We start from the raw sequence: 26,149 nt of genomic DNA on the forward strand, positions 1-26,149 counted from the left end.
CGCATTTCACGCCAATTAATGGCCAGCCAGTGTGAAATCATGGCCGGGGACCGATCGCAGTCAGCAGTCCATTCCCCAGCCGCTTCCGGGCCCACCAATCGCGGGCACCCACCGAACTAAAAATCCTGCATTATGTTAAATATCAACAACCATTCAAAGCACAAGAAAACTATTTTTTTTCTGTTCAAATATTCTGTACAGTAATGTTAACAATTTACCTTGAAACTAATAATATTTATTCATAACTAATAACTTGATGGTTATATTTGTTTCTCATTTTTGAAGTGAGCTTCATGGATGCTTTTTTAAAACAATGAGCTCGCTGGACCAGTAGGCTCCATAATTTTTTATGTCACAAATGTAAAATTCTTTTATATATGATGTTGGCCAAAATGTTAAGTATCTAACTGATTCTTTTTGAATAATTTTGATCCATGTTATTGTTTGCTTTCCACAGACACTGGGCGCAATCACAGCCAAAATTCATCAACAGAGTTCTTGGCAGCTGGGCATGTGATGCCAAGGAACAACTCTCCACTGCCTCCTCTGCAGCCCAGGAGGCCCACCCCACCCCAGACTCTGGAAGGGCTTGCTCCAGTTTGTCATCAGCACAGTGATTATGAAAAATCACCTGTCATGGACACAGCATGGGTGGAGTCTAATCTTGATGAACCCTACGAGAAAGTGAAAAGAAGCTCCTCTTTGAGCAGCAAGTCAAGGTACAGTTTGGATTTTATTTAAAGTGATAGGCAGTCAGATGCTTGGGGTCATGGTCGCAGAATAAATGGAGGCGTTTTGCAAAGTGGTCACCCAATCTATGTTTGGTCTCCCCAGTGCAGAGGAGATCGCATCATAAGCAGTGAATACAGTATGCTAAATTGAAAGAAGTACAAGTAAATCACTGTTTCACCTGGAAGAAGTGTTTGGAATCTTGGACGGTGAGAAGGGAGGTGGTTAAAAGGGAGGTGTTGCAGCTCCTGCACCTAAGGTGCCGTCAGAAGGAGAGCCGTGTTGGGGGTAATTGAGGAATGGACCAGGGTGTGGCCACAATATTAATGTGGGGGCAGGAGGAGCACTCCTGCTCCGACCACTTTAGAATTAAACAAATATCACCTCAATGCAAATACTATTAAGGTAGTTGACAGGGTTCTGTTGAAGAGTCATGCGGACTCGAAACGTTAACTGTGCTCCTCTCTACAGATGCTACCAGAACTGCTGAGTTTTTCCAGGTATTTTTGTTTTTGTTTTGGATTTCCAGCATCTGCAGTTTTTTGCTTTTAATTTAAGGTAGTTGACAGAGTGCCCCTGACTTGACACACAGTTAATTTTCTTATTATTCAAGAGAAAAATTGGAACAGAAACTGAAAACCTACATCAAAGGTTTAGCAATATGACTAAAACATTTTTAAAAAAATCACTAAACTCTTTATTTTAATCTTTAATGGGTATCTGGAGATGGCTGTCATTAGTTTGATGTAATTTTAATTTTTTTAATGAATTGCTGTCGCTTACAACAATCCTGTAAGTGAGCCACATGCCCCCAAAGCTGTAACTCTGCAGGTTTTCCTCCGTGCAGACAGCTCACACCCTTCAGGACAAAACACTTCTCGTGCCAAATGCACTTTATTTCCCTGCAAACCACTCTAGCAGACAGCAATGTCAGCACAGTACATTCAAGCTGGGCTATAATGCCAAATTAAATAACTTATTTACAGAAATTAAAGTAGTAAGGCACATGCAGAACACACACATTTTGATATAATGGCAGTATGCGGTCTGTTTTAAAATTACACACCACTCTTTGACAATAGTGAATGTAGTCACAACATCCTTATCAACTGTCTGTAACATGCTCCAACACTCATTCTCAGCCTTGTTCCATTGCAGACTTGAGTTCCCGTGCTGTCACATCCCGTGCTCCTCTTTCTTTCTCTCAAAGTCTAGGGGTAGAATCTTCGGCTTAGTGAGCGGGGGTGAGCCCCGCTCGCCGAGGCGCAAAATGACGCGAGGTGACATTGGGCATACGTCCCGACGTCACCGTGTGTCATTCAGGTTTTCAGTTCGGCGGGCACGCGGCCGACTCTGCTGCATGCCTGCCGAGCTGTCAAAGGCCTATTAAGGCCATTTAATAAACAATTAAATCATTGACCTGAGCTGCCCGTCCAACCTTAAGGTTGGCGGGCAGGCGAAGAGCCTAGGCGGTCTTCACGCCATTTCGCAGGCGGGATGAGGTTTCATAATCGTTTTTAAAGTGTTGGAAAATTTTTTATTAACATTAACGGACATGTCCCAGCTCATGTGACAGTTTCACATGAGGGGACATTTCATTTAAATTTTTTTCTCCCTTTATTCAATGTTTTATATGTGAAATTAATCTCCCTGAGGCAGCTCTGTGCCCAGACTCAGGCAACCCCCCTCGTCTGCTCAGCACTTCCGTGCACATGTCACGCAGGGCGGGCCTTAATTGGCCCGCCCACGTAAAATGGTGGCGCCCAGCTGAATGGGGGTGCGCCTGCCCACACCCGCCCCCGGACAACCCCCTTGATGGGGAGAAAATTCTCCCCTAAATGTTCCAGTGGCTTTTTAAATACTTCATTACTTCCTCCTGTCACACAATTTCCATGATGCCTAATTATATTTTTCTGTTATACCTTTCACAATTAAACTTACTTGTTCTCCAAGCTTGGTCTCTTAGGTACGTGGTAATAATGCCTCTGAAAACTCACAGCAGTTTCTTATGGACAGATGGTGCTGTTGCTGCCTGGATCCCTGTCCCTTTCCTTCTCCTTGTTTCTACTTCCTCTCTATTGCAAGAGATCCACCTGTAACAACTCACAAGAGAACCATGAGTCTCCACCATGGCCTTGTTCCTGCATTCGTCTTGACCCCACTCCACTGTGACCTTCTTCCTAATCTTAAAACCACCCTGCCAGGCTGGAAACAGTGATAGGGAATTCAGCTGATGGCACTGCAGAAGGGATTTTTGGCTAGTTTGTGCTGGATAGGGACCCAGCCAGGAGGGGCTTGAGGCTAAGTGGGGTTGACCAATGCAGTGAGTGGTGGATTTTATGAAAAGATTAAACAATTCTCTGTGCCACAAATCTTTCATCTAAAATTAGCAGAAATAATCATCAACTCCGTCTTTCCCCACCTATCCTGAGCATCCATACCTCGCCCACCTCCCAATCCCCAAATTCTCCCTCCTTCCACAGCACCACAATATTCCTATGCTCCCCAAACACCATCACTACCAATCTACAAAACCCATCAACTTCCTGTTACTGTTGCCTCCAATACCTACAACCTAACTCATACCTATTTACAACTTGGAATGCTTTCTTTATCATCTTCTGTTTTATTTGTTTCTTTTAAAAGAAAAGATAAGATAGTTTAACAAACTTTTCATTAGTGATCAAGACTACTGATTTATAGTTTCGACACAAATATGTGCACAATCTTACAATTCAAGCCCGAAGAGTATCACTACTGCTTTTGCACTACTTGGTACTAAAATGCAATGCAAATCATTGAGAGTCAGTGGCATTGTATGTTACATAGCACAAAACAGAGCATTCTCCGACTGACTGAGCAGCACCACATAAATCTACCAATTTTAATCATTCCATTTAACATTCATAGCGTAACCTTTTAAGAGAAGTTTGTTTCAGATTCAAAAATGAATTCTTGAAATTGTAAACCATTTTGAAATTTTAAGATTAATAAACTATCTATTCCATCTGCTATTGGATATAATGTCAGATTGAGCAAACATTTGCAGAAATGGGCATCTTGAATTTACTGATGCGGTTTCCTATTGCAGCATAGCGACTGACTGCTCATTTTTTTAAATTCTTTCACAGGATGTGGGCATTGCTGGCAAGGCCAGCATTTTTATTGCCCATCCCTAATTGCCCTTGAGAAGGTGGTAGTGAGCTGCCTTCTTGAACCCCTGCTGTCCATATGGTGTAAGTACACCCACAGTGCTGTTTGGGAGGGTGTACCAGGATTTTGATCCAGCCACAGTGAAGGAATAGCGATATGGTTCCAAGTCAGGATGGTGTGTGGCTTAGAGCGGAACTTGCAGGTGGTGGTGTTCCCATGCATCTGCTGCCTTTGTCCTTCTGGGTGGTAGAGGTCACGAGTTTGGCAGGTGTTGTTGAAGGAGCTTTGGTGAGTTGCTGGAAGGCATCTTGTAGATGGTACACACTGCTGCTACTGTGCGACAATGGTGGAGGGACTGGATATTGGATGTGGAGCCAATCAAGTGGGCTGCTTTGTCTTGCATGGTGTCAAGCTTCTTGAGTGTTGATGGAGCTGCACTCATCCAGGCAAGTGGAGAGGATTCCATCACACTCCTGACTTGTGCCTTGTAGATAGTGGACAGGCTTTCAGGGGGTCGGGAGGTGAGCTACTCACCGCAATGTCGAGATCCCAAGTGTGTTAATGACCTCCAATACTTCAGATAGACCTCACCTTGGTAATCAGAAATCAAGGCCCTGATGTGTACTGTAACCACATCAAATGCGTCTGACACCAGGTGAAACCAAAACAGAAGCAGGCACAGATTGTTAGTTTCTGTATTGCCAATGTCTGGTTGTTCTGTAGATGTGAACCAGTTTTTGCATGCTTAAATGCATTATCATGTAGCCAGGTATTCTGATGGAACCTGTGAGTAAACAGTAACATATGTGACATTCTTGTGGATAATGAACTGAAAAGTGGATTGAGTATGGCATTCAACCCTAGTGTCAGTTTAACTTGTGTAGAAATGAAATTAATCTAACCAGCATGGAGAGAAGATCTCTATGAAACAGCTAAAGATGATTGGGCCTAGGATGCTATCCTAAGGAACTTCTGTAGTGATGTCCTACAGTTGAGGTGATTGGTCTCCAACAACCACAACCATCTTCTTTTGCACTAAGTATGCCTCCAGCCACTGGAGAGTCTTGCCTCCCAGTACCCAATGACTTCATTATTGCGGGCTCCTTGATGCCACACTTGGTCAAATACTGTCTTGATGTCAAGGGCAGTCACTACTGTCACCTCACCTCTTGAGTTCAGCTCTTTTGTCCATGTTTGGACCAAGACTGAAATGAGGTCTGGGGCTGAGTGATCCTGGCGGAACCCAAGCTGAGCATCAAGTGAGCCGATTATGAATAACTGTCACTTAAAAGCACTGTCAACGACACCTTCCATCACTTAGCTGGTGATTGAGTGTAGACTAATGAAGCAGTAATTGACTAGAATGGATCTGTCCTGCTTTTTATGGACAGGACACATCTGGACAATTTTCAGCTTCGTCAGGTAGATGCCTGTGTTATAGCTGTACTGGCATGGCCATTTCTGGAGCATATGTCTTCAGCACTACAGCCTTTACTTTATCCAATGCAATCAGACATTTTTTGATATCACATGGAGTGAACTGCATTTTCTGACCACTGACTTCCATGATAGTGGGGATCTCAAGAGGAGGCAGAGCTGGATTATTCACTCAGCATTTCTGGCTGAATATGTTTGGAAACGCTTCAGCCTTGCCTTTTGCACTCGCACACTGACCTTCACCAATTAAAGGTGGGTTGTTCATGGAGCCTCTTCCTTCTGCTAGTTGTTCAATTGTCAACCACAATTCATGACTGGTTGTGGTAGGTTAAAGAGCTTTTCTCTAATCACTGGTTGTGGATTCATTTAGTTCTGCATACTGCTTCCGCCATTTAACATGCATGTAGCCCAATGTTGTAGCTTTATCAAACTGGCACATCATTTTTAGGTATGCCTGGTGCTGCTCCTGACATGGTCTTCTATACTAGTCCTCACTGAACTAAGGTTGGTCCCTTGGATTGATGATAATGATAAAATGAGGAATATGAGGCTACTGAATGTAAGAGAATACAATTTTGTTGCTTCTAATGGTCCACAGCACCTCATAAATGCCCAGTTTTAGCACTGAGTTCTTCACAACATGATGGAAAGTGTCTTCACTAAGGAGACAGAACTTTATCTGTAGAAGGACCGTGCAGCGGTCACTCTACCAATGCTACCATGGACAGATGCATCTATGACAGTAGATTGGTGAGGACAAGATCAAGTAGATTTTTCCCTTGTGCTTTCTCACCGCCTACCATAAGGCCCAATTTGGCAGATGTGCCCTTCAGGACTTAGCCAACGTGGTCAGTAGTAGTGATATTGAGCCACCCTTGGTGATGGGTATTGAAGTTCCCCACCTATTGTTCATTCTGTGCCCTTACTAGCCTCATTGCTTCTTCTAAGCAGTGTTCAGTCTGGATAAGTACTAATTCATCAACTGAGGGAGGGCAATAGGTGGTAATCAGCAGGTGTTTTTCTTTCCCTTGTTGGACCCAGTGCATGAGACTTTATGGGGTCCATAAGTAAATGTTGAGGACACAAAAGATCACTCCCTTCCAACTGTATGTCATTGTGCCACCACCTCTGATAGGTCTGTTCTGCCAGTGAGACAGCACATACCAATGGTGATGGAGGAGTCTTGGACATTGGCTAAAAGGTATGATTCTGTGAGTATGACTATGCCAGACGTTTGTTTGACTAGTCTGTGGGACAGTTCTCCCAATTTTGGCACAAATCCCCTGATGTTAGTGGGGTTTGCAGGGTCAGCTAGGCAGGGTGTGCCTTTGTTGTGTACGAATCTGGTGCCTAGGCCAAAGCCAGGTGGACCGTCCGGTGTTATACTTATTATAGATTTTTGGAACAATTTTGAGATAATCGAGTGAATTACTGGGCTATTTCAGAGGGCAACTGAGAATTAACCAATTAGCTGTAAGTCTGGAAACTATGAAAGTTAGATGTGTAATGTTTATGTGGCTTAGTAATAACCTCAAAAATGATATTAGTACAATGAACTCCAGGGGCAGTATTTTACACCTCACGGGTGGGCATGTGCCCAACCTGATCAGGCATAAAATAGCGCGAGAAGACATGGGGCGAGCATCCCGCGTCATCCTGCACAGGCGCAATTTTCACGTCAGAGGGCGCGCACGGGTGTTGGAGCTGCACCTGCCATCAAGTAAGAGGCCACTTCAGGCTATTAGAACCCAATTGAACCAAATTTTATATTGCCCGTGCAATTTCGTGCTCATCACACAGGCAAAATGGGCAGGCGGGCAGCCCACATTTTGCATAACCTCCTCCAAGGGTGGGATAAAAAGGGTCAGCAGCATTGCCAGTGTGAGTAGTGAGGCGTTTAGGTGATAGTTTGCTGCTGGTTGCTTATTTGAACATGACAGCTTCATCTCTGTTCTGAGCTTCATTCTTAGCATTTCTAGGCTTCACTTCAGGACTCATTGGCGTCTCCAAGGCGCCCAGGAGATTTTGATTGTGTGGACCCTTCCAGGTATCAGTCTTCTGTAACCCTGGTAATGGAGATTGTGCTCTCCGCTGGTGGCACTTCCTCTGAAAAGGGAGAGAGGGGCAAAAGGGAGAGGAGGCCAGATGTCCCAATGCAGCTTCCAGAAGGAGTGACCTATGGGAGGAGAGACGTAGACACAAGGGGTGCAGGGCCATCAGGTAGTCCAAGGTGGAAGGGGCCGCAGAAGACACCACTATCCATTTTTTTATTCATTCATGGGATGTGGGCTTCGCTGGCTGGGCCAGCATTTATTGCCCATCCCTAGTTGCCCTTGAGAAAGTAGTGGTGAGCTGCCTTCTTGAACCGCTGCAGACTATGTGGTGTAGGTACACCCACAGTGCTGTTAGGAAGGGAGCTCCAGGATTTTAACCCAGCATAGTAAAGGAACGGCGATATATTTCCAAGTCAGGATCCTGCTGCCAGGGTTTACAGGCGGTGATGCAGCTACCTCAATATGTCTGAGATGCAATGCCGAAGGAGGCCCCACCTCTCCAGGGAGACTGACCTCCATCTGTCAGATGATTGGGCCTGAGATCACCTCCGACTGTGTGGATGAATACCCTGTGCCAGTAGCTCTGTAGGCTACAGTGGTCCTCAATCTCTATGCCTCTGGCTCTTTCCAGGGGTCAGTGGGGGATCTTTGTGGAGTCTACCAATCAGCTGTCCACAGTTGTGTCACACTGGTGACAGAGCTCTGTTCAGGCAGGTAATGACATTTATTAATTTCCGTATGGATGAAGCCAGCCAGGCTGACTGAGCCAGAGGCTTTGCAGCAATTGCTGGGTTGCCCCGCATCCAGGGTGCAATCGACTGCACACATGTAGCCATTAAGGCACCAGCGGGTCCGCCGGGTGCCTTCGTCAACAGGAAGGGATTCCACTCCATGAACATGCAGATAGTGTGTGATCACAGGATGCAGATTCTGCAAGTCTGTGCAAGGTACCCAGGCAGCTCCCATGACACTTATATCCTCAGACACCCCCAAGTGCCGAGCCCATTCAGTGCTCCAGCCCGACTGGATGGATGGCTGCTGGGTGACAAGGGCTGTCCATTGAAAAGGCGGCTCATGATGCCTCTCCACCACCCAAGAACAGAGGCAGAGCAACGTTATAATAGGAAACGCAGACTGGGTGACCGCTTTGCAGAACACCTTCGGTCTGTCCGCAAGCATTACCCAGACCTCCCTGTCGCTTGCCATTTCAACACTCCACCCTGCTCTCATGCCCACATGTCCGTCCTTGGCCTGCTGCATTGTTCCAGTGAAGCTCAACGCAAACTGGAGGAACAGCACCTCATCTTCCAACTAGGCACTTTACAGCCTTCTGGACTGAATATTGAGTTCAACAATTTTAGATCATAAACTCTCTCCTCCATCCCCACCCCCTTTCCGATCCCCCTTTTTTTCCCAATAATTTATATAAATTTTTCTTTTCCCACCTATTTCCATTATTTTTAAATGTATTTCCATCCATTGTTTTATCTCTACCTTTTAGCCTATTTCAATCCCTTCCCTTCACCCCACTCCACTCCCACTAAGGCTATCTGTACCTTGCTTGTCCTGCTTTCTACCCTTAATTAGCACATTCCTTAGGTAATATCACCACCTTCAACACCTCTTTGTCCTTTTGTCTATGACATCTTTTGGCTATCTCCACTGGCCCGCTATCCAGTTCTACCTGTTCCACCCCCTCCTTAAACCAGCTTATATTTTACATCTTTTCAATTTTTACTTAGTTCTGTTGAAGAGTCATATGGACTCGAAACGTTAACTGTGTTCCTCTCCGCAGATGCTGTCAGACCTGCTGAGTTTTTCCAGGTATTTATATTTTTGTTATAATAGGAGTCATGCCTTCACAAGGGCGATGATAGAGAGGACCATAGGTCTTCTCAAGATGCGCTTCCGATGCCTAGACCGTTCAGGGGGTGCTCTACAATACCCCCCAGAGCGGGTGTCTCTGATAGTGGTTACATGCTGCACTCTCCAAAATCTGGCCCTGGCAAGGGGGGACCCACTGGAGAAAGAGGATCCTGAGGTAGCCGCACAGGCCACAGAGGATGAATCCAGCTGTGAGTCAGAAGAGGAGCACGGTGAGGAGAATGCTGAGGATATGGAGGCAGACCTCTGTATGCTTCAGGGAGGCAGGGACACCGGGGATGCCTTAATCCAAAGCTCCTTCTAATCCAAAGCTCCTTCAGCTAGGCTGCCAAAGATCTGCTTCCACCTCATGCCAGGGGATGCTGTCTCCATCCCGGATGTCTGAAATGACCCTTTCATCTGAACCCAAAATCCACTCAGTGCCTGAGCAATAAAGTTTAGAGACAATCATGTCCAGCATTACATACTGGTGTACCCTGCACCAAAAAAGTAAAAAGGTGAAGCATACTCAGGCCATTGGGACAAAAACAAAATTTACCTCATTTTAACAATCCAAAAAAATTAACATAACCTTCTCTGGTCTTCATTCCCAGACCAGTAAAGGTAAAGATAAACATTTACACAACAGAAATAAAAACAAAAAGTTGCGGATGCTGGAAATCCAAAACAAAAACAGAAATACCTGGAAAAACTCAGCAGGTCTGGCAGCATCGGCGGAGAAGAATACAGTTGACGTTTCGAGTCCTCATGACCCTTGAACAGAACTAAGTAAAAATAGGAGAGGGGTGAAATATAAGCTGGTTTAAGGTTGGGTGGGGGGGGGCGTGGAGAAGGGTGGGGTGGGGGGTGGTTGTAGGGACAAGCAAGCAGTGATACGAGCGGATAACCAAAAGATGTCACAGACAAAGGAACAAAGAGGTGTTGAAGGTGGTGATATTATCTAAAAGAATGTGCTAATTAAGAATGGATGCAGGACAAGCAAGGTACAGATAGCTCTAGTGGGGGTGGGGTGAAATAAGACTAAAAGGGCATAAAAGGTATAGATTTAAAAATAATGGAAATAGGTGGGAAAAGAAAAATCTATATAAATTATTGGAAGAAACAAAAGGGAGGGGGAAGAAACGGAAAGGGGGTGGGGATGGAGGAGGGAGTTCAAGATCTAAAGTTGTTGAATTCAATATTCAGTCCGGAAGTGCCTAGTCGGAAGATGAGGTGCTGTTCATCCAGTTTGCGTTGACAACAGAAGATCACTTGTGACCTGCCCCTCTTGTGCTCCTGGTGCCTTACGTTTGCGAGTGCTACGTCTTGGTTCCCCCTCCCCCACCCCCCACCCTCGCTGGCACCGGTATTGGAGACAGCCGGCTGACTCTGCTGTCTTGTTGGCTTTGATGACCTTGGCGGTCGTCCACTGGCCAGTGGAGCGTGTGCTGGCCCTGCCTGGGAGGGACCGGCCAGTGCGATGGCTGGCATCTCCCCAGTCGCTGCAGCCTCATCAGGTGCCATGGTTACTGGCAGAGGAGCTGCTGCCATCATCCAGAGCACCCTGAAAGGAGCCCACAGAGACGACTCGCAGCTCGTGCACCAACGTGAGGTCACTCTGGATCTCCCTGCTCACCATTGATGGACTGGCACCTAGCTGGGATGGATACTGGGTGCCTCATCCATCTCCCACACTGGTACTGACTACCTGAGGTCAGTGCCCGTGTGAGGTCTTGCAGGTCTGAGCGCAATCCCAGGAACCCCTGACTCTGTTCCTGGAGCTGCCTCTCTCAATGGAGGAGGCAGTGTGCTTGGCCATGAGGATCAACGCAGTGCTTATGCTCTGCATGGACTCCTCCAGAACAGAGACCATGGCACACATACCCTCACGGATCTCCGCCAGATCCTCCCGCACATCCCGCTGGACATCCAGAATCCGACTCCAGAGGCTCATCATCTGCCTTTGACTCAGCATCGTCCTGGACTCCAACAGTACACTGACTGCCAGCACCCTGTGCACTCTCTGCCTCCATCTGCAACCCAGGCTTGTGTGAAGTGCCCTCACCACTGTGCACCAACATTCTAGCCAAAGATCTAATGCCCACCGAGGCGCTGGTATCTGTCTGGCGCCTGGTTCAGAGAGCAAGGGCGACACAGGTGCATGGTGGTACTCTGGCGTCAGGTATGGCTCTTCAGTGTCCTGCAATTGAGCGCGTGCTGGCAAATCTAAGGGAGAACAGCAACATGTCATTAGTTTAAGTCATCACACTGTCACTGTGCATGCCAGACGCCCTGGTGAGACAATGGAAATCTGCATCATGGTGCCATCGACTTTCAATGATCAATGGGGAATCCAGTTTTGATGAGACTACACACAAATCCGAAACTCTCACTCCTGTGCACTGCACTCTTACCTTCGTCTGACACCCCAACCTTGGGGGGGCCCCCACCTGTCCACAACCTTTCAATGTTGTTAAGGGTAGTCTTCTCCTGAAAGGACAGAGGACCATGGATTAGTCCACTCTCTACCTGCAGCCCGGCCAACCCCACCTGAGGAACACCTTGCAGGGCACACCCAAGTCATGGCCCTCGAGCCACAAGGCACTCAGCCCAAGCAGCCAGGGCTCACCCCCTTGGCCAGCTCCAGCATCACTGACAATTGGCATTCAGACTCTAACACACCTGAGCTCCAGAGGGGCGGGGTGGGGGGGGCGGATCAGCCAGACTTTAACACTTCAACACGCTGATCTATGCCAAAACAGTACTCGACCTTCCTGAGCACAGCAGGTCCTTAAACCTTTTGTGGCACTGCACCCTTGTGCGTCACACAACATCGGGGCTGCTGACCTGGGCTGCCACCTCCTCCCAAGCTCATTTTGTTAGGTGCGGTGGCCTCCTCTTCCCATCTCTGGGGGCAATGGTGTCCCTCCTGGCAGCCACCCCCTCCAGGAGGACCGCGAGGCACTCGTCCGAAAACAGGGGACCCCGAGTGCCCACCTGATCTGCCCTCCTGCCTGGCGTCTCCAGCTGCACAAGGCCATAACTTCGGTCTTCAGAACGCTGCAAATATGTTCTTCCCTGGCAGCCTTCAAGGAGCTGCCTGTACCATTTTTAAATGGACAGGCCCTCGCCCCTGCCCGGCCCTTCCCGACCATTAGGAAACTCTTTCGAGTTATCAACAGTCACAGATTGCAACTCTTTCGAGTACAATCACAGTTCTTGGTTTTTCGGGAGTGGGACATGAACCCACAACCCTCTGATTCAAAGGCGAGGGTGCTATGAACTGAGCCACAGCTGACACCTCAAAGGTGAAATGTTTTGAAAGTCTAAAATATGGAACGCTTCACGAATTTGCGTGTCATCCTTGCTCAGGGGCCATGCTAATCTTCTCTGGATCGTTCCAATTTTAGTATATGTGCTGCCGAAGCGCGCACCCGACCATTAGGAAACTCTTTCGAGTTACCAACAGTCACAGATTGCAACTCTTTCGAGTACAATCACAGTTCTTGGTTTCCGGGAGTGGGACATGAACCCACAACCCTCTGATTCAAAGGCGAGGGTGCTATAAACTGAGCCACAGCTGACCATTAGGAAGGCGCATTTCATGCTGGGCAGGGCTTAATTGGCCAATCAGCGTGAAATCGCTGTCAGAGGCTGATTGCGAGCAGCAGCCCGTTTCCTGACCAGCTGCAGGCCCGCCGATCACGCGTGCCCACCAAGGGTAAAACTCAGTCCCAGGTTTTTTTGCGGCAAAATATTCTTGGTAAAACACAGTACTCCGATGTCTAGCATTACCTTAAATAAAGCTGAGAGTATTACATGGAGGTTTTGACGATTCAGACATTGTGCATAGTCTAACATTTCCCTTTTGTTTCCATGATGGCCCATTGACAGAAAATTCTCCAAAACTTGAGGAACAATACTTTCAAGCGATACCTGTGTATTTACATTGTCAATTTTGTTCTTTTAAACTTTTCAGCAGTCCAGCAGTGACTCCATCGGATTCTGTACTGGGTGATCTCTTACCTTTTCAACATTTTGAAATGAGGAACAATCTGTATCAGAATCAAAGCTCAGTAAGTGCACCATCAACCCCAGAACTGCGAGGACGCATCCATCATCAAACAGCGAGGTAAGAAGGAATAAGATAAATGTTATATAATCGATCTAGTCGCAAAAATAATTTCTAACTAACTAAACCCTAAATGCAAGTATATTCTAAAACTCTGAGGAAGAGCCACATAACTTATCTGTGGGGTAAATATTAAATAATTTGCCAGCAAACCCTTCCATACATTGCCAGTTATTTGTATATTGAAGTCCTGTTATGCCGAATGTTTGAACACGCCCTGAATACCTACACATTAGCTTAGACATGCAATATTAAACTAACCAGACTCAGGCATCCAGGTTATACCACAACAAAAGATTCACGTACAGAAGAACTTCAAACAAACTGTAAAGTGGATCAATCACCACCACCCATAAATTAGGGGATTAATTTAAAAGATTTTCATCAAGTATTGGCAAATACTCAAATGGAGTCAACTGTGGCTCAGTTGGTAGCATACTTGTCTCTGGGCAGAAATTTGCTCCCATCGGGGGAGTTGTATGGGGGCGGGCACGAACCCAATCGGCACCCTCGATCGGGTCTGCACCGCCATTTTACGTGGGTGGGACATTTAAGGCCCAGAAGCGCTGGGGGGGAGAGGGGGATTCCCTGAGTCGGGGCCTGCGCGCTTAGAAATCTCCCTGAGATTAGTTTAAGTTATGAAACATTGAAGAAAGGTAAAAAAAAATTTAAGGACATGTCCCCTCATGTGAAACTGTCACATGAGCTGGGACATGTTCATTAATTTTTTCAAAAAATTTTATATAATTAATAAACTTTTTTTTTTGGAAAATATACTTTATTCATAAAATATCTGGAAGAACATACCAAACCATTTCAAAATCACCAGCACAAAGGTGCAATCAGGTTCAACTTTTACAACATGTATCACGAGGTGCATCAATACAATCCCAATGAATATTACAATCACTTGCAGACATTCATTTTGAGCTGTACAGCCCGAGGGGCTCTAAACAGTTCCCAGCCCCTCGGTGCACTGTGGCAGAAAGGTCTTAGACAGTGACCTTTCCCAGTTGCGCCTTTGCAGCGGCTGCCCCAAGCTTTAGTGCGTCCCTCGGCACGTAGTCCTGGACTTTGGAATGTGCCAGTCTGCAACACTCGGTCGGGGACAACTCTTAAATAAACCCTTCATAAAACCTTATCCTGTCCGTGGATGAGGTTTCATGAAAAATGTGAAAGCCGCCTGGGCTCTTTGCCTGCCCACCAGCCTTAAGGTTGGATGGGCAGCAATCTTAACAACTTTAATTACTTTCTTAATGGCCTTAATAAGTCTTTGACGGTTTGGCGGGCGTGCAGCCGAGCTGAACTGACAACCTAAATGACGTGCAGTGACATCGGACGCACGCCTGATGTCACCGCGCATCATTTTACGCGTCAGAGAGCAGGCCCCGCCTCTGCCCACCGGCCCAAAAATTCTTCCCTCTGAGTCTGAAGGTTGTGGGTTTAAGTTCCACTCCTGAGACTTGAGCATAAAAATCTAGGCCGGCAATCCAGTGCAATGGCTGAGGGTGTGCTGTAATGTCAGAGGTACCATCTTTCAGATGAGACATAAAACCAAAGAGCTGCCTGCTCTCACATTGCTAAAAAAAATCCCATGGAAACACTTTGAAGAAGAGTATGGAGGTTACCCCCAGTATCCCTGCAAATATTTATTCCTCAATCAGCATCACTGAAAAAAACTGGTCATTATCATATTGCTGTGTGCAGGTTGACTGCCATGTTTCCTAACACAGTGACTACACCTGAAATAATACTTCAATGTCTGTAAAGCACTTTGGGACATCCTGAGGCCATGAAAGGTGCCATATAAATGCAAATCTTTCTTCTTCTTTGTCTATCAGAAGCAAAATTTCCCAAAGCAATAAACTTCAACTGTTTCCTTGGGCCTAGGGGCAGAATCTCCTGTTCAACGTGTGGGGTGGGCCCCGCAAGCTGGCGCGTAAAAGGACGCGCAATGATGTCGGGGCGTGCGTCCCGATGTCACTGTGCGTCATCCTGATCTGTCGTTCGGCGGGCGCAAACCGGAGTCAGCTGCGCGCCGCCCAACTGTCAAAGGCCTGTTGAGGCCATTAATGATCTAATTAACCAACTGAACAGGGCTGCACATTCAACCTTAAGGTTGAGGTGTCAGCTGTGGCTCAGTTCATAGCACCCTCGCCTTTGAATCAGAGGGTTGTGGGTTCATGTCCCACTCCCGGAAACCAAGAACTGTGATTGTACTCGAAAGAGTTGCAATCTGTGACTGTTGATAACTCGAAAGAGTTTCAACCTTAAGGTTGGCGGGCAGGCGAAGAGTCCAGGCGGCCTTCGCATTTTTCATGGAACCTCATCCACAGGCGGGATGAGGTCTCATGAAGGTTTTATTAATTCAAGAAAAATTTTCATGAAAATTCATAAACATGTCCCAGCTCACGTGACACTGTCACATGAAGGGACATGTCTGAATAATTTTATTTTTTCTTTTTTTCAATGTTTCATTCTGAAATTAATCTCCCTGAGGCAGCTCCATGCCTCAAGGAGATTTCTGTGCTCTTTCGCGCAAGTGCGCAGGCCCCGACTCTCCCTCCTCCCCCTGTGCGCTACCAGGCGCATGTCACATAAAATGGCAGTGTGCAGCCAATTGCGGGTGGCGATTGGCTCCACACCCACCCGTGCCCACTCTCGATCAGCCCGCCTGACGGAGAAAATTCTCCCCTAGGAGTTAAAAATGCTGAATAAATACTTGGCCAATAGTGCAATGTGGAGTATTGCTTATATTTTGATTTTCTGCTGACATCCCATAAACAGCACCAGCATCTCGAAAATCAATTACGGTCTTGCATGGGATAGCTTTTTTTATTTGTATAATCTTTTCTTGGAGATTTTTTTGTTCTAATCGAGGTGAGGGATGTCAGTGGTGGCAGAATATCATTAAATACTTCCAGGTCAGACATAGTACAGTGAGATGCAAAATCATGCACACTCTATTATACCCTAACCTTGATCTTATTAGTTCCACCTTAACTTATTCGTAGGATTTCCTTTTCCAATTTGCTTTGTCAGCCATTCTTACAGCCTCTCTGAATGGGAATGCTAATTTTTGCAAGTTATAACCTGTTTAGAGCTACTGGTCTGCACTTAATAGGAATTGTGTGGGCTGTGTGCAAATTGATATCATAGCCTAGAAGGGAGTGTAAAAATGGACAAAATGGATGATAGATTTTTCTAAATAAATTTGGGGAAGCAGCTGACTTTAAATCAGTGGCATTTACAGGACATATGGATAATTACTTGATGTCGCTTTTACACACACTAGTGAAACTTCTAGTGAAACTCCTGTGGTGTTAGTGGTGGCTAGACAGTTTTGCAAGGATAAGAGCATTGTACTATGCAAAACCTAATGTATTAGCCTACTGGTAATGCTACAGCTTTGTGCCTTTTAAAGCTGACAGGTCTGATTTCCATGCCTTCCTAAAATCAAATGGAGGTGAATCCTTTTTAAGTTGCTTGTTGATCCTGGTTCTTCCCCAAGGTAATATGATGGGCACTACACTTTAATACACATATAAAATTTACCTTTGCAGAAGGATAAAAATGTTGCAATATTCCAGTTTAATTTAACTCCTGAAGCATTTATTATAGCACAGTGAGAATACCAAAATCATGTAAACTCAGCCGCATCTAGGGTAGCAGCTAAGCATGCGAAAAACACCTGGGCCGGAATTTTACAGCCCCATCGTGGCAGGGATGGGGCCATAAAATGCGGCGAGCCACTCTAAACTCCATTGGCTTCGGCGGGACCGTAAAATCCCGCTGGCGTAAAATTCCACCCCTGGGCTATTGGAGAGGTGTCTGGTGCACTGTTCCTACAGTTCCTAAGCCATCAAGTGGTTGTTTAAAAATTATTTTATTTTTAAAGTAAGGCGTAGAAACTTGTGGTGTGATTGCCGAAAAGTGGCAGACAGATCCTAAAACGATACTATAACAGAAATATATTGTTCTCATTAACAACTGTGCTGAAGGATACAGCTAACAAGGTAGAGGGGTTGGAATTCCTGGAGTTGGAGAGCATGAAACTACAGAAGGATCACTCTCTAATGAAGGGGGACACTGGGGTTCTGACCCGTTTGTGCCCTGACCCAAAATTGCACTCTGGGCGGACAGACATGTCTTCCACCTGCTCCCCAAGTCTGTTGCCGATCTTGGGGATGTGTTGTGTCTTTGCTGGGTTACCAGACACACTCTGCCAATCACACCAATGTTAAACTCAATGTCAGTTATGCCTATTCAGATCAGTGGGTTCTGGAGGAGCCCCAGAAATTTCATTGAGAAAATATAATCAATTCAATTACCTGAAAATGCTAGCATTGATTTCTTTCTCTACAAAGATGAAGACATGAATCATCTCTTTATCATTTAATGTCCTCTGGCTCCTTCAGTTGGGTCAGCAGAGCGCCGCTCCAAGTCCAATTCAAGCTGGGTGACTTGCAGAGCCTCTTTATCCATATGCTGCCTGCCTCAATTATTAAATAACTTCACCCGCAGGATTTCAGACTGGGGCACTGCCTTTTTTGGTAATTTTTGGCTTAAGCCACTGAGCCCGATTGGTTAGAGATGTCAAGTTAAAAAAATAATTTCAGAAATGAATATGGAGAGAAACAATCAAATATTTAATGAAACACAACATTCAAAAAGCACAAAATAAGAAGAAAGAGCTTTACGAAAGCACCAATTGTAGTTGAATAATGGGGATAGAAAGATATTCTGGAGTTTTGCTGATTAAATTTAAGGCCTCTGAGAAATTATGCAATACTTTCACTCAGAAAGTTAAATAGTTGGGGTAAATGCATGGTCTCTGGAACACATTCACAGTCATCTAGTTCTAAGCTTGCTTCTATTTAAATATAAAAATGATCTTGTGTTTTGGCTAAAAAGTGAACTATCACCGTGAGTTATCAATGTTATCTTGAATATACAGTAGACCTGATGTAGCCCTGGGCTACAGCATTAGAACATAGACACAGCCACTTCTATAAGGTATGAGCTAACAATTTACTCCAATAAAGTCCATAATTTATAGTCAATTGTTTTGTATTTTGTGTTTATAGATAAATGATGAATGAATGTAAAGTTTTTAAGTCTAACTTATTTTACCTGTCTTGATGCCAAACAGATATTTGGATGTGAGCCCTTTCCCAGCACCACCTGATCAAAGAGGCCGTAGCCTGTTTCCCCAGAGAAGACCAACAAATTATACTCTTACTGTGCCAGATTATCGTGCTGTAGGGAATAAAAACAGTGATCGCTTACATATGATGCCTTATTCTTTGAGTGGATATGCCAGCTCAGAATCTAATAGCTCTGGAACCTCAACTCCAACATATATGCCAACACCTCATGAACATAATGCAGCAGCAGCCAGGCATTGGCAAATGTACAACTCACCTATAAACATGGAAACAACCATGTTACATGGTAGTGGATTTTATCACTGTAATCCAAGCCAACCTTTCTCCCATTATAGAGCAGTTGAACGCATAGAAGGAAATGCAGCGAAACATATGTGGGAAAAGGATCCAAATCGACAATATGCCACTGTGCAATACTTAAACCCTTCACTGTACAGAGAGTGCCAATACACTGATGAGAAGAATTCACTGACCGTGCAGCGAATTACTCCATCCCACTGCAGAATCGTACGAACTCCTTCTCTAAAAGAATACCCTAACAGGGGCTTGCTAAGAGAGGTTGTATCAGAGGAGCTACAGTCATGGCATGAGCGGACCAGGCAGAGAAACGGACGTCCTCACTCACTGGACAGACAGGGTGCCTTTCGTGGTCCACGTACACAGAGCAGAAGTCGAGAGCAGTATATGTTGCGGCCAGCTTTCCCTATTCAGGTGAGACTATACCAAATGTAACAGGATAGATTTCTAGAGGACAGAGTGGATCAGGTAAATAAACTAAAAGAAATAGATATAGCTGAATATAATCTAAGTAAAACTAAATGGTAAGTTCCTACAAAGCAGACTTTCAAGTTTACGCTATTCCTGTTATTTCTATTATTTATTATTCTATTATTTATTCCCACTATTTTATGCTGCATGTGGAAATGGCTTATCATTTTGTGCATGCTAAACAAGTATTTCATACCTATAATCAACTGGGCAGAACTAAAGATCCATCTGGTTTGGAGATTATCATAGGCTTTAGCACCTCCTGGCTGTGGTATAATGTTCTGTAAAATATGCTCTTTGCCTGGACTTCTTTTAATGGCTGTGAATCTAAAAAGTGTTTGAGACAGTTTGTAGCCAACAGGTGGATGAGATGAAAAATCCAGCCCTTTGAATCAGTTTACTTATGAATGATTCTTTTCCTAATATGGAAGCAGTATTAACATTAAGGATGGCACAGAGCAAAAAGAATTATGAGACTGAGGAACTGAAAGTAAAAAGAGGGATAAGGCTTTCCATAATGCCTCACAATTCAATGACTGCTTAGGTTTAGACTTGCAACAGGTTTAGAATTTTCTATTTTAAATTATGACAGTTTATGACATCTCACAGATTGTAGACTGTCAGAGGAATCTCTTGTGGCTCCTTAATGTTTATTTTTTTTTTCTCCTAATCTTTTCCTCTTTTTCTGAAAGATGGGCAAATTTTAAAATTTAGTGCTCCCTGTGCAGGAGCTTCATATGACAAAAAGAACATACTGCTATGGAGCCTTTCATGATCTCCAAATGTCCCAAAGCAATTCATAGACAATAAAGCACTTTTGAAGTGTGGGCATTATAATATTGTAGGGAAACGTGGCAGCCAATTTGTACACTGCAAGATCCCACAAACACTAATGAGATAAAAATGAGATCATCTGTTTTGGCGATGTTGGCTGAAGGATAAATATTGGCCAGGAGAGTGGGGGAACTCACCTGTTCTTCTTTACATAGCACCGTGAGATCTTCAACATCCATCTGAGAGGGCACACAGGGTCTTGGTTCAACATCTCACCAAAAAAAAGGGGCACCTCAAACTGTTCAGTATTGCCTTAATTATGAGTAGAATTTTATATCTCTCCCCCCCCACCCCACCCCGGGCACAGGTTGGCAGGTGGGGGATTAGGCATAAAATTGGGCACCATGCCATGGGGTGCCATTCCTAGCATCCACCCACCTGCCCCTGCCACAATATTGCTCACGGCGGGTAGGCATCAGACATCCTACCCAGCATGGAGACTGAGATTGGCCACTGGGATTTTACCGGTGGTGTTGACACAAGGGCAAAGCCCAGCAGCTTTCACTGCTTGGCTGGTGGCCAGGCGGGGTTGGGGTGGGGGGTTAGGGGGGGTGGGGTGTAGTGGTATCTCAATTATGAACCCTTGTGCTCACTGGAGGCTTCCACCAGGTATTACCACCCCACATTTCCCCTCCCCTCCTCCCTGACCATCCCAGCACTCCACCCTCTTGGTCCCCTCGCTGAATCTGACTGCCTAGTCCCGGTGATAACCCCCATCTTACATTCCCACCCAGCTCTGCCAACGACTGCCATTGGGGACAGGTTGAGGTCCCAGCAGTGATCACCAGTGACACTGCTGGGACCTGAGACCTCCTGGCCGTTTGATAGGCCAGCAGTTCTCAGAAGCTGGCCTTCCTCCTGACAAGGGGGCAGAAGGTTTGTCTCAATGCCCTAAAGACCTTAAATGGCTATGGGGCAAGCTGGGCTAAGCAGAGCCTGAGTTGCCCCTGGCACTTAACGCTGGGGTGGGGAAACCCCACCCCAGCATGAAATCCAGCCCTCAGCAAGGTGAGGGAGGCGGGAATGGAAATGGAAGGGTTTGCTCACTCCTGCCCCCGCCTTCTCTGCACATTCAATCAAACATCTGATGGCCATCTGGCAGGAAGCAGGCTAATTAAGAGGTGCAAATGGGGGCTTCACGCCCAATCGACACTGTAAGCCAGAACATCATGTAGCAGAGGGGTAAAGCCGCAAACAACTTTATTTATTGACAACGTTAAACCATTATGTTTCTGTGCATTTTTAATTTGATGAAAGGACATACTAACATACAATAGGACTGAAAGTTCCTGCAGTCCTGCCTCTGTACTTTTTTCCTGTTGTCTAGTAATGTCATTACTGAAACATCCTCAAAATCTGTCACAAATTAAACAAAACCAAATACTTGATGCATGCCAAATGCATGCGTCAGATTGCTTAATTAATTATAAGTGCCAACATGCTGAGGTGTAATTTTATAAGAACCTAACCCTGAAAAAGCACCTGAAACAACATCTGCTCAGGAGAACTTGTTTCATACACAAGACAGGTGACTTGTCTGCCGACAAATGAAGAGACCACAGCAGCTCTGAATAGGAAGGACACAAACTCAAAAAATAGTGGGATTAGTTCTTTATTTCCACTAGACCTTAAAGCTCTTAAAAAATCAACACTTATTTATTTTGTTGTTTATACTGCATTAACAAAGACGCAAAAATTTCCACTTGGGCCAAAGGTGGTGATACCCTGGAAAACCATTAAGAATTGGTTATGTAAATTGATGAACAGCCACAAAAACATGGGAGTGAGTTGCTAACTTTAGTTACTTTGCACCCTACCTGTGCATTTACATTTTGCAGGCTCTAAAGACATTCAAGAGACCTGTATTCTTTAAACAACTGCCTTCACATTATCCTGACTCGCTGTTTACTAAAGCATGAATTATATAGTTCAGACCAACAAATTCACATTGCATTGAATCACATAGTTTCCTCTAGGCAATGTCCACACACGACCATTTTAAAGTCGTCCACCAGGCACCATTGATCACATCAATTTATAAAACAAATTCTGCTCTGTGCACACCCCCCACCCCCTGCCATCCCCAACAAACCCTTAGGAGATAATAAAACACGCTTCTTCATTGTATAACTAAATGTTCCAGAATACTCACTGTAAGAGCATCTATGGAGCACAAAAATGTATTCATTGAATTTAAGATTTTATCTTAAATAACTATTCTATGTTTTATATTGTTAATGCCCAGTTAAAGAAGTCATTTGGAGGAGTGTTTTACAGATCAGTGTTTACAGGTTTGAGAAATAACTTAAAAAGGTCAAGAACTGCACATTTTGAACAGGAATCCTAAATGATGGAAAGTTAGATTTTTGGTGGCTGGTCGGATGAAGAAAATATAACAATTCACATGAAGAGAGTGAACACCAGTTTAAAACGTAGGATTACCTACCCTTCATTGATAGTTAGTGTCCCTTGTCTAAACTGCATAAATTATGTCTGTTGCCTAATGTTTTTTTATTCTTTCATGGGATGTGGACATCACTGGCTAAGCCAGCATTTTTGTTGCCCACCCCTAATTGCCATTGAGAATGTGGTGGTGAGCTGCCTTCTTGAAGTGCTGCAGTTCATATGGAGTAGGTACACCCACAATGTGGTTATGGAGGAAGTTCCAGGATTTTGACCCAGCGACAGTGAAGGAACGGCAATATAGTTCCAAGTCAATATGGTGTGCGGTTTGGAAGGGAACTTACCAGGCGGTGGTGTTCCCATGTATCTGCTGCCCTTGTCCTTCTAGGTGGTAGAGGTGGCAGGTTTGGACTGTGCTGTCAAAGGAGCCTTGATGAGTTCCTGCAGTGCATCCTGTACTTGATACATACTGTTGCCACTGTGCGTCAGTGGTGGAGGGAGTGGATGTTGCAGGTGGTGGATGGGGTGCCAATCAAGGGGGCTGTTTGTCCTGGATGGTGTCAAGTTTCTTGAGTGTTGTTGGAGCTGCACTCCACATTCCTCCCCTTTAGGACACATGCAATTTGCTAAAGCAAGAGACTGAAGCACAGGTTGATAAAAGATGTTATAGTGCACATAGGGGTACTGTTATTAGTTTAATCAACTAAAACTGTGCAGCTTACCTTCAAAAAGAATGGGTATATTTCCTGTTGCATGGCTAGGTGATGACCTCCCTACTTGTTAGGGCATTGGCTTGCAGTGTTTGAAGCATAGTGATTCCAATCCTGGTTAGAGAATACCTCTTCAAATGTCACAGTTAATTTTCAACAAAGCTTTGTCAAGTTAGGCATGGAGAACTGTATTTCCAACTACGTGTTCACTTTCTTAGCCTTCAGGAAGTATTTTCTGGCAGCTTTCATTCCAAACTTCAGAGTTTCAGCATTACTTATATGATTAATTCTGCCTTCATCATGGGGAAAGGACCTGTAGCAAGTAGTTTTGTTTTCGTAATGCTTATGTCCAATGCTGTGTATTGGGTTTGCTCATCATGAGCAACTTAATTTATGTAAGCAATAAATTTAAGGCGTGAAGAGTCTGCTGCAATCCTGCTTTTCAGACTCTTACTAAAAGAAAATAGGCCACCCTCTGGGATGTAATGGTAGTTTCACTCAAGTGTGATATCACAGGTCTGCATGCTCAAGAGACATACCCTCCCTAAGGCAGGGTGGGAAGTGACATATTAGTGCCGACCAATGCAAACAGCTACTGAATTCCCTTTTTGCCACAAATTCACCTTAAAGTTTGCACTGGAACTTGTACATGAACTGAAGGAAGTCTTTGTGGTATGCCACACCACAAAGAAGAAATGTTTGTGCACGTGTCATTTTATGCCCCAAGTTTAACCTGCACTGGGACTTCACTGTAACTGAAAGGAGACAAGAAAAGGCAGATGCTGGCCTGTCTCTTCTCACTGTGGCACAAAAGAGCTGCATCCAAGCTAAAATTGGCATCAACCTGAATCCCCAGCTATGGAGATACATTAACTATTGGGACATCAATACTTGTGCCTTCCAATCAAAATTTTTAAGAGTTTCTCTTGAGCATGCAGACCTGTGATATCACACTTTAGTGAAGCTACCCACACATCCCAGAGGGTGGCCCATTGTCTTTTTTAGTAAGAATCTGAAAAGCAAGATTGCAGCAGACTCTTCACACCTTCACTGCAGCTGTGTTATAGCAGTGGAGTCTCAGTAGAAGCTTGGTCAAAGAACTTCAAACACCTTTTAACGAGATAGCGACGTTTTCAAACCTCATAAACAAGCTATGCCAAAGCAATTAACAAAAATTGTACTTTATGCAAATGATAATGTGCATGCTAAAAGAATAAACAAAAGGAGACTAATAATAAGCATGCAGTGAATGTTTATTAAAGCACATCCACCAGCAGAAATTACTTGAATTGTTTAAAATAAAAAAGCAATAGTTGCATTCTTTGAGAAAAGGATATAGTATTTCATCTTTATTGCAATCTGCTTTTCTCTTATTGCTGAGTGTTCGGCTTTTTTTTTTACAAAGCCCTTGCTCGTTCCTAACTCTTTATCTGTCTCTTTGGTCTGTGAACATAAATTACTGCAACTTGGGTAAACCATAACCATTGAGCTTGTCAGCAACTGAGAACATGACTTTGTTTAATGAGAAGAAAGATAAACCACTCAGTTTGATGTGCCATTCCAAAAACTTGAGATGAACATAAATGGTATCAAACAATCACAAGCAAGGCCATGTTGTGTATCAAAGTTTATAAAACTATTTACATCTTTACAGTTTACTTTCAGAATTTTGCTCAGTACTACAATTACAGCTACTACAACTTGAAATCGCTCAACTGAGCAATTCAAATTTAATTCAAAGTAGAAGATCTCTTTGTGTCTAGGCAAGTTAATATCAGATAAGACTGTCATCCCTTCTCAATTGATGTGGGTTTTATTGCATGCTTAAACATTGCAGTGTTACTTACCAGCATAAACTGGTAGCATACAAAGCAAGTTAGAACAGATACCAGTCGCATTGAAATTAAAAGTGATCTTGATGGGTGCTGAAATTTTCTGCGGTTGTCTTATATTTCCCATCATTTTGAGCATCATGATGTGAGCAGATCATTTCTTGGGTGATAAAAAGGCATCCTAACATAAAAGTTTCCAGCCTGCATAGCATATCAGAAACTAGTTGTATAAACTCATCTGCAGTTGTCAAAAAATGAATTATAACAAGCAGGTTTTGACGAGAATTACACGAAACATTGCTGGGGCAAAGGAGGTCTTGTGGGTAGTGCCCCAGCCTCTCAGCCATAAGCCCTGGGTTCAAGTCCCACTCCAGGACTTGATGGCCAAAGAAGGCATGTTCATTATATGACCAAACAAATTGAGTGTCAACTTGTAAATCCATCCAACATACTCCAATGGCAGGCAGTAAGGGTGGGAGAGGTCCCTGGTCAACCATGTGATGGAAAGAAAATTGACTCCTCTTCTATCACTATCCGTAGCTCCCGGCTACAACTTGCATGTAAAAGTGCATGTTGCAACAGCAACTTGGATTCCTCAGGGAACCAGTTGGCTGGATGGTCGGTATGGACCAGATTGGTGCCAACAGCACGGGGTTTGATCCCTGTCCCAACTGGGGTGGATTCGGGACCTGCCGCCTTACCTGACCTGCGGTGGAGATTGCAGCGCTGTGGGTCAGACCAGCCTTTGGGCAGACGGCAGAAGGAGAATGCTGGGGCAGAAAGTAGGCAGCTACAATTGGGAGTGGGAATCAGCTAGGGATTTAATTCACAATTGTTGTTCATTAGTCCTCACCTGTGTATGGAGGTAAGAATGAGAAACCAGTTGTTTGAATGGCCTGGCAATACACAATGGCCAGACACATACACGAGAAGTGGTCACATGTGTGAGGTACTGCGGGGCTGCTGGATTGATATAAAGCCATACTCTTATAAGACTTAGCACCTTCAGGAGGAGGGAAGAAAACATAGAAGCCTTGATGATATGACTAAAAGTACATTCCACTAA

At 44.7% G+C, this 26,149-nt stretch overlaps 2 protein-coding genes and 1 non-coding gene across 4 annotated transcripts in view; 1 reads left to right on the top strand and 2 right to left on the bottom strand.

Moving 5' to 3' along the window:
• Window positions 1-26,149, bottom strand: part of LOC144683536 (peptidase inhibitor 16-like) — a 697,419-nt gene that overhangs the window by 371,281 nt on the left and 299,989 nt on the right. The window lies entirely within an intron of this gene.
• Window positions 1-26,149, top strand: part of LOC144683530 (innate immunity activator protein-like) — a 66,637-nt gene that overhangs the window by 36,436 nt on the left and 4,052 nt on the right. For both annotated transcript variants that reach the window (XM_078546613.1, XM_078546614.1), the window contains exons 7-9: window positions 458-719; window positions 13,216-13,368; window positions 18,521-19,247. In XM_078546613.1, coding sequence (XP_078402739.1) covers window positions 458-719; window positions 13,216-13,368; window positions 18,521-19,247 — 1,142 coding nt within the window. The remainder of the gene's footprint in view (window positions 1-457; window positions 720-13,215; window positions 13,369-18,520; window positions 19,248-26,149) is intronic.
• Window positions 12,564-12,670, bottom strand: LOC144684115 (U6 spliceosomal RNA). The gene has a single exon (XR_013577400.1). It is a non-coding gene; the product is annotated as a U6 spliceosomal RNA (small nuclear RNA).

This window comes from Cetorhinus maximus, chromosome 8, assembly GCF_964194155.1.
Source record: "Cetorhinus maximus chromosome 8, sCetMax3.hap1.1, whole genome shotgun sequence".
Taxonomy (NCBI): domain Eukaryota; kingdom Metazoa; phylum Chordata; class Chondrichthyes; order Lamniformes; family Cetorhinidae; genus Cetorhinus; species Cetorhinus maximus.